The sequence below is a fragment of the Phaethon lepturus genome, unplaced genomic scaffold (genome assembly GCF_000687285.1).
Source record: "Phaethon lepturus isolate BGI_N335 unplaced genomic scaffold, ASM68728v1 scaffold54950, whole genome shotgun sequence".
NCBI classification, from domain to species: Eukaryota; Metazoa; Chordata; class Aves; order Phaethontiformes; family Phaethontidae; genus Phaethon; species Phaethon lepturus.
In genome coordinates, this window is record NW_010510842.1 from 13,123 (window position 1) to 21,920 (window position 8,798).

At 46.4% G+C, this 8,798-nt stretch overlaps 1 protein-coding gene across 1 annotated transcript in view; it reads left to right on the forward strand.

The window, feature by feature from the left end:
- LRRC40 (leucine rich repeat containing 40) overlaps positions 1 to 4,448 on the forward strand; it is a gene marked incomplete at its 5' end in the record, with an annotated part of 17,229 nt that extends 12,781 nt beyond the window's left edge. The window contains 4 exons of the mRNA XM_010282011.1: positions 501 to 611; positions 2,297 to 2,374; positions 3,129 to 3,314; positions 4,291 to 4,448. Of these exons, the coding sequence (XP_010280313.1) occupies positions 501 to 611; positions 2,297 to 2,374; positions 3,129 to 3,314; positions 4,291 to 4,396 (481 nt within the window). The remainder of the gene's footprint in view (positions 1 to 500; positions 612 to 2,296; positions 2,375 to 3,128; positions 3,315 to 4,290) is intronic.
- Between the last annotated feature and the right edge of the window lie 4,350 nt (positions 4,449 to 8,798).

Here is an 8,798-nt window from a genome sequence, read left to right on the forward strand (position 1 = left end):
GGTATAATTGATAGAAGATCAATTCAGTGAGAGAATGCCGGTGCCTCCCATGCTTTCTCACTGTATTAGAGGCTGTTGCACTCACTGGGGAGGAAGGTGCAGGTGTGCAGCTGCTAAGAGCCAGAGAATTCGGTGGCAGTCCGGATAGGAGAGATGAGTATTTTCTCATTTAACTACCTTTTTGTTTTTAGGGCTAAACCAGAGATTCTGTTACAGGGATTCAACAACTAACTTTTTGAACTTTTAAACATTTTTCACCAAAACATCTTAATATAATTAAAAAGAAAAAAGTGCTTCTGAGCTTTGTCTTTACATCAGGTGTAAGACTCCAAGACAGGCAGCTTTTGCAGGGGAAGTTTCCATTATTTTCACTCCACAAAATTGTTTCTGAAATGTCAGGAAACATAGAGTGTCATCGATTTGTGGACCAAAACATAACTTGGAAAATAGAGTACAAACATGAGCTTACATAATAAAAGTATATTCATATTGCGTTTCAGGATTGTGGAGCTGAAAGACTCAGTTTGTGATGTCAACCTTGGCTTCAATAAAATCTCATCTATTTCCTTGGAGCTTTGCATGCTCCATAAATTAACACATTTGGATATCAGGTTTGTGACGTGTGTTGGACTTCCTTTCTTGGTAACTTATTTTCATGCCTTTTTAAGGGAGCCATCTGTTACAGTGGAATGGCAGTACTGAAATAATTTTTCATTTCCTCAAATGCCTCCGTGACAGTTGAGTGACCAGCAGATCTGAAATAGCAAGTGGCCTAGATATAGGCATTGGTTAAAGAAAACCACAAGAAACAAGTGGACAGGCTCTGAGACTGGCTGTGTTGAAAGGTCTTGCCTCAGTCATAAAGAGGTTCTCAGAGATGTCAAGTTGTATTTAAAAACGGCCCCTCTTCCTCCCCAAAAAACCCGCAAACCCCAACACCAAACAATCCTGGAGGGTAGCTGGGAAGTAGTACGGTGAAGGTACAAACTTTGTTGTGCTGCCTGAAACTGAAGCTGTCTATAGGTATTTCATTTGCAACAGATGGTTAGTTACTGCCATTTTACCTTCTCTAACTTCCGAAAAATGCTCATTGCACTTGTTTAGACATCAGGATTAGCTCGCTGGCGTTTCTTACCTGCGGTGTTTCACAAAATGAAGAGCAGCAGAGCACAGTTGCAGAGACAGTTTTACTTTGTTTTGGTTTAAAGTAATCTGCCTGTGCCTGGAGAGAGTCCACGAGTCCAGTGAGGGGCCACCAAGATGAAGGGACGGGAGCATCTCTCCTGCGAGCAGAGGCTGAGGGAGCTGGGGCTGCTCAGCCGGGAGCAGAGCAGGCTCAGGGGGTCTCATCCACATATACAAACACCTGTGGGGAGGGTGCTGAGCGGAGGGAGCCAGGCTCTCCCGGTGGCGCCCAGTGACGGGACCAGAGGCCGCGGGCACACACGGAGACGCAGGAGGGTCCCTCTGAACTTTTCCAGTGCGAGGGTGACCGAGCGCTGGCACGGGTTGCCCAGGGGGGTGGTGGAGTCTCCACCCTTGGAGATAACCCAGCACCCGTCTGGACATGGTCCTGGGCCACCCGCTGTGGGGATCGGACCAGATGAGCTGTGATGCAGCGACGTGTGTGCTGCTGCTGGAGGAGTTAGGCTTAGGCTGAAGAAACGGGTGATAATAGGAGACTGATGAGGGAATGAGGTTGAATATCTCCATGATTAAGAACTTAGGTCTAAGTCTGGGCATCTTTTAGTGAGTTGTAGTTATTTTCCTGTAATGGCTCTTTGTCTCACATTCAGGACATACCTTGTTTGTCCTTACAAACCCCCATCTTCCTTGTATTTAAGAGGCTTCTGAATGGCTTCCAGTTGTGGGAAACACTAGGGTAACAGTAGCCATAAACGAGTTTGTCACAGCAGGCAAAATGAATTTTTAAGAGGTTTAGAGTTTCCTGCTGATTCACTTTGGCACCAAGATCTGGGCGTCTTCGTCAGCTTTCCTCTGAAACTCAAGGAGCTGGATTGCCAGGCGGGTTTGTGGAGGTGTTAGATGCTTTGAAATACTCGAGAGTCTTTAGAGGACAGACTTTTAAATCTCCTACTGGCAGAAATGAGAACGCGAACCTGGCTTGCATTAGCAAGCATCCATACTTGAGCATGGTCTTGACCTATTTGTGAAGCAATTAATTGGTTAAAGACAGCATGTTAGCACTGATAAAAATGCACATTCTGTCTCTGTGGATTCTTAACTAAAACTTCCTAGGAGTTAGTGATTATTGTTGTCTTCATTTGATACACAGGAATAATTCTTTGACATCTTTACCTGAGGAAATGGAGGCACTGACAAGACTGCAAATAATAAATCTTTCTTTTAATAGGTGAGCAACTATTCAGATTTTTTTTATATACAATAGTAAAAAGAACTGGGCTGAATTCATTATGATTTTCCTGTGATGTAAGAATGCGGAGGCACTTGATCAGCTAGCTGTGAGGCTTAAAACCAATGAAGTGAATAAACTTCTTTACACAATGGGTAGTGTATTTTTGGAACTTTCTGCCACAAAAGTTTTGGAGAGAGGGTAGCAACCGGTTAAAAAAGGGATCAAACAATCTTGTGAACAATATATCCAAAACCAGACACCAACAGGAGCACCCTTTGGCATCCATAATGCAGCAGTTCTGAGCGCTGGAAGAACATGAGGGGAGTGGTGGGCAGGATGCAGCCGAGTGGTGTCCCTGCGGAGCGTCTGCCATTGCTGCTGCAGCTCGCAGCAGCGACGGCGCTGGCGTTGCTCTGCCTCTGCAGGGTGTTTCTTAAGTACACAAGAGAGCAGCTGGCTGCTGTTCTCCTGTCCTTACACTGGCGAGTCACGTTCTGTGAGACACGCCAGCCTCGTCAAACGAGCGTGGTTGGCCAGCAGTCCTGTTCGAGGTGCTGAGCTGTCGCTGTGCGCGCTCCGGTCACTCTGCGTGCAAGGTGAAATAGTGGATGCTTTCTCCTTTCAGTGCAGCTTGTTTAAACATTTGCTTTAAATAAACACAGCTAAAGTGCTGTCTGATTTTAAAGGCTGCTGATTTTTTGAATGTCCTATTTCTGACTTGCATTGGTTTGCCTCCTTTTCCTTCCTGAAGATTTAAAGTATTTCCCAGCGTCCTTTATCACATCCCAGCACTGGAGACTATCCTGCTCAGCAACAATCAGGTTGGGGCCATTGACCCTCTGCAGCTAAAGAAGATGGACAAGCTTGGAACACTGGACCTTCAGAACAACGACCTCCTCCAGGTGCCACCAGAGCTTGGAAACTGTGAAACTCTGAGGTGTGTGTTTTAAGTGGTGAACTGTTTTAGAAAAATACACTCTGACTGATTCCTTCGGGGCACGTTTTGTCAGACAAAAAAGTGCTAATTGGCAGTATATTTGCTTGTAGTTCCCAGTGCCCTAAAAGGATCTCTCTTACCATTTGTAAAACAATGCCATTTCTTCCATATTTTCCCAATATTGTCATAAATTGGGGGAGTTGTTTCATGATTTAAAAAAAAAAACAGAAAGGTTGTGTTGGTTTGTGTAATGTAACGCTGGCACACAGGGGCACTGCGGGTGCACCCGTAGAGAAGCAAGCCACAGCCCTGCTTGCCGGCTGATCCGCTGAGCTCCTTCCCTGCGCACGTTAACTCGTGTTGCTGTGAGAGAGACAGGGTGACGTTCAGGGTATCGAATAGAGACACGGCTGTGCATATCTGGACGTACTATACTTCGGAAAAGACAGTAACGCGTAAGTAGTCTGTCTCGTAAAAGATGACAAATTACTGGTCCGTGTGGTTTTCCCCGGTGCAGTGTGCTTTCCAGGGGGACTTCAAAAATGCAAAATAAAACACCCCTTGGCCCCCCCAAGCAGAAACCTCCACAGAGGCTTGTGTACCGATGATCAGCGGGCTAGCAGCTAAGCTAGAAGGTGGAGGGTTACGATTTAATGTAGTTTTCCCCTTTTATTGTGCCATTTCTATGTTTCAGAAATTCTTTCTCACTATTTTTTCTAGCAGAAGCTTGCTGAGGAAGTATTGTGTGTCTACAATAATATACCACCACGAATTTATTAGCACAAATTAAAATTCAGATGTCTCTAAAGAAGATAAGTTAGTGTGAACTAGAGAAGCAGAAATGAAAATTTTTAGTAGAACAGAAGAGGAATTACTTAGGAATTTCAGAAGATGAAAAAACCCATATGCCATGTATGAATGTATTGGTACAAGGAAAAGCCTTTCTACAAGTAACTCGCAGTCTCTCTCGTTCTAGGACGCTTCTGCTAGAAGGAAATCCGTTCCGCACTCCCCGAGCAGCCATTTTGGCAAAAGGAACAGCTGCGGTGCTGGAGTACCTGAGAAGCCGAATTCCCACTTGATACGATAGTCTGCGTCCTTTGCAGACTCGGGAGTAAAGTACAAGCAAAGTATTATCCTGTCCGGCTGAGTGCTGGAGGGTTTTACCCCCTTCCTCCTCCTCCCTCGGCTCCTTGCTCACCTGGCCTGTGCCATAAAGCATTTCTAATCCTGTTTGCCGTTTGCATGTTAGGAAAGAACGCGCCTGTGAAACATTTTCCCCTCAAGGCTGCATGTTTCGAGAGTGCATTTTAAAATACCGCACTGTATGTTTACACTTTTTGTAATAAAGAATGCTGTTGAAAGATGCCTTCAGTAATAGTGACAATGTTTTTTCTACAATTAAGCTAATTTTTAAAAGAATTGTCAACATCAAAGCATTTGAGCAAAAGGCAGAAGTAAACATTTTGATTTTTTGGATGCCGGTTTTATAACCTCCTGTAAGGTATTTGTCTCTCTTTGCTGCTGCCTCAAAAAACTGGTTACTGGTCTGTACGTGATAAAATGCTTGAACCCTTAGGGCGTGCGGTGAGGGAGGAGAGGGCAGGGGCTGTCCTGCAGCCTGCGAGCACCGCTCGTGCAGAAGTGAGCAAAAGGTGGGTGATGTTGGGAGCTGCACTGGAATGGTAGATGTTTCCTGTTGGATGTATGGCTTGGGGTTTTTTTAAGCATATGCTAAAATTAATTTTTCTTGCTTGTAACATTTAGATACTTCTCATTTTTTATTTCAGCCTGCTTCCACGCCCTGACAGAGCTACCATTATTAGTAACAGTAACGCGCCATGGGTATTAATAATAGAAAAGGAAGGGCTGCTTGGTGCTGCTCGCCGGGCCCACCACGGGAAATGGGATCGAAGGGCGCACAGGGTGGATTCCCGCGGGTGGGGTGTTGCGTGGTGGCTGGTTCGGTGTTTAACGGTTTAACGCCATCTCGTTCATAGCACGTAGGCGCTGTGGGCAGGGTACGTGCGGGGCCCACGGCAGCGCCCGAGCTGGAGGGCGCAGGGGGGACCGGGCGCAGGGCCTGGCCGGGGTAACTGCGTCGCTTCGGGTACTTGAGGGGAGTCGTCTGTTTCTTCCCAGTCCTGCCCTGTCCTCTGTGGCCAGCAGACGAGGTTTCGTGCTGTCCCTGTGTATGCCTGCGGCTTCCAACTGCAACCTGCTCGCTGCTTTGCAGTCAAAAATTTAAAATAGAGAAAAAGCTTTCAAGTGAAAGACATCCCTGCTAAGCTTTAGGAACAGAAATACGCCTCCATCTTCCATTCAGCCTCTGCGGGAAGGCTGCCAGGCTGACGCCAAACGGGCATCCTTTCTGTGGTACGTGTTTGTAAGGGAAAGTATGTGCAATGAGAGCGTTTTCCTTTTGCCACCTGTCCTTTCTGTAACACGGTTGAAATTTAATGTGGTTTGAAGTTAAACTTCCCAGGTTTTGAATGTGTCCAGAATTAATATAAAATGCATTTCCTCATCCTCAGGGTCTTCACATTTAGGGAGCACCTTTCGGCAAGAGCGCTGGCGCCTGATGTAGCTTACGTGCAGCTGTGCTGGACCGTGAGCCCCATTAGAGAAGCAGAACTGGCCGGAGGCACCTGAGACCTCACGCCTGGTATTTCCCTGCTGGGGAAAGGGAGGGAGCGGGGGGCCGGCAGGGGAAGGGGTAAGGCATTTCCTGTTCAAACTGCCCAACAGCGTCTTTGTGCAGGGAGAACGACGGCTTGTTGGTGCCTGAACAAGTCAAGAGTGGTTCTGTAGTTACCCGGATGATGGAACTGCTGCTGCTCTCCCCCCCGACCCTCTCTTTTGTTGCCCCGTCTTCCACACGGCATTTGTACCCGTCCGGAAAAGGCAGCGGATGCCAAGCTCTCCCGGCCAAGCTTGCAGCCGCTCCCTTTCCCGATCTGAGGGCTCTCCGGTAGCTACGGCTGAACAAGGGGAGCTGCTCAACTGTCAGGGCTCTCTCTGACGTCTCTGGTAACGAACAGGAGCCTCTCCCTTGCACGCTGCGCGGGTTGCCGGCAGAGGCAGCAAACGTTTCTGAAGGGTTACGTGGCTGCTGAGAAGGGTGTAGCTACGGGCATCTGGGCCAGTCTCAAAGAGATGGGTCGGTAACGACCGTCTCGCTTCCCGTAGCTTGTAGAACAGTGTTTTTGGAAACCTCGGACCCTTTCCGATAGTAAAAGATGACAAAAATTAATTACAATAAGGTGACATTTTTATTATTTATACAATAAAGAGACTTTTAATGTTATTCAAAACACTTTTTTAAATACTGAAAAAGTTAGGTACACCAAAGCCGAAAAATGGCTCTGCTATACTCTGCACAGCATTGTTTTAGTCCCTGTATTTGTTTTATGTACAGAAGCATCTGCAAAATGCATTCTAAACACAATATGCACCTTACGGGTAAGTGTCATACATGAAATAAAACTGGAAGGATACAACCTGCATGTGCAAATTAACTAACAATATAATTGATTGCACTGAATCAATAGATTTAAAATATAATTTCGAAGTACCTTTTTGCACGTAAAATGAAGCAGCTTTCAAGTTCAGTAAGTCTTTATACTGCAAAAAACATTAAGTACATTCACAATCTATGTTAATAAAGTAGTAAATATTTCTTCATTCAGCTTTATTTACATTAATACTGTAATTAAACTGAAAAGTACAGTTAGTCATTTGTAATATAGCAATCTTTTAACACATACAAAAATGACCATTTTCTGTATATAATTTAAGCTCAAAATCACAATTATCTCAAAATATTAATTACAATACAGCCATCTCCATCATAATTAAACATGTCTTTTATAAAATGGTAAAATTTTTAATAAAGTAAGCTGTTGGTTCTGAACTGGATACAGTACTCACAAGTAGAAAATGAACCGATGAGAGCGTTTGTTCTGCCCGGGGGGCCGGGGCCAAGCCACACGTGCCAGCAAAGAGACGGCGAAGGCCCCGAGGGACAGAGATGAAGCCTCCTGTGCTGCAGGGCTGTGGCTGGGTTGGGGGTGCTGCCGCAAACGCCTTACAGGGGCCCTGGAAATTCTTACACAATGCAGTGATGGCATTCACCTCCAGAATCTTTGCTGGAATTGTCCGGGAAGAGGATTGGCAAAAGGTTGGTTTTTTGTTTGGTTGGTTTTTTTTAAAAGAAACTATTTAAACTCTATGATTGGCAAATACCGTCTTTTGAGATTTGCGTTTCCATGACAGTTGAGGTTAGCCGCCCCGCACGCCCTCCGCGGGGCCCGGCCTCGGGGTGCCGCACACGTGGCTTGATGCCCGCCATCACACATGCCCAAACCCAAGGTGTTCAAAACAAAGCTGAACCACCAATTAATTCATATCCTATCCAAACTACTGGCCTGAAAGTTGTATCGTTACGTTGCATTCCGCTCACACTGGCAAGACTGACAAGTGAAATAAATCCCTGCGTCTGATTGCCTGAAAATGAAATGGTGCATCTTTGTGTGCTTGCTTAAAATTAAATTTTTGGAGGCAGAAGCCTGGGGGAAGCGTGTCGAGGCAGGATGGGGAGCTGGTACACGCTAGCCCATGGGTAGGGAGCTCAAACTTCAAGTAAAATTTTAGTCTTATTTGGAAATTATAAGTGATCCCACCAGCTGGGAATACCTAAGGTGGGTAGTGACTCCACAGCCCACGACTCGTCATCTCCTGGGCCTGTTTGTGCCTGCTGGGACATGGGTACGCGCATCAAATCCTGTCTCTCTTTTACAGGGCTTGCCTGGCGGTGTGGGTGGGAGAGGGGGAGCACTATGCTGACACAGGGAACCCCACATGCTCGTGAGCTCCCAGTGAAGGGGCTGGGCAGCACAGACCGCCGGCGCTCACCCTCCTCCTCGGGGTACACGCCCCTGATGCCCAGCCATCCTGGTACCAGACCCTGGGGCTTCTCTCCAGACCGGATCCTGCACGTGAGCAGACTGAAATGTATGGTTTTTCATTTAATACTGTCTTTGCATTTACTGTTGCATATACCTCTATCAGATATATACATATATACACACACATACCTATAAAGAAGCATGGTTTTGATTGCGTAAGGTAATTAAATGCTATATTACAAGCCAGAGAGGTTTAACCAAGGAACGTCTTTACATTCAAAGTGCTTACTAGCAACAGCAAAGCAATCTCCTGACCGTTCTGCATGGTAATTTTAGTTGGATTTTTGGCTCATGAATATTAGTGGTGTTCCACAACGTTAGTGATTTCGCTTTTCAGGCGTTCCTACATGAGCTAAAAGTATGGCTAGCACAGCAACGCTTCCAAGGTCTTGTCACGCCTGTTCAGAAGGCGGCCGCCCTACGAGAGCCGCAGCGGTCTTTCAGGCTGCGCGTTCCCGAAGAACCCCTGGCAATTGCTGCACTTGCGGCCGCGCTGCCCGCAGCGCTGGGAACTCGC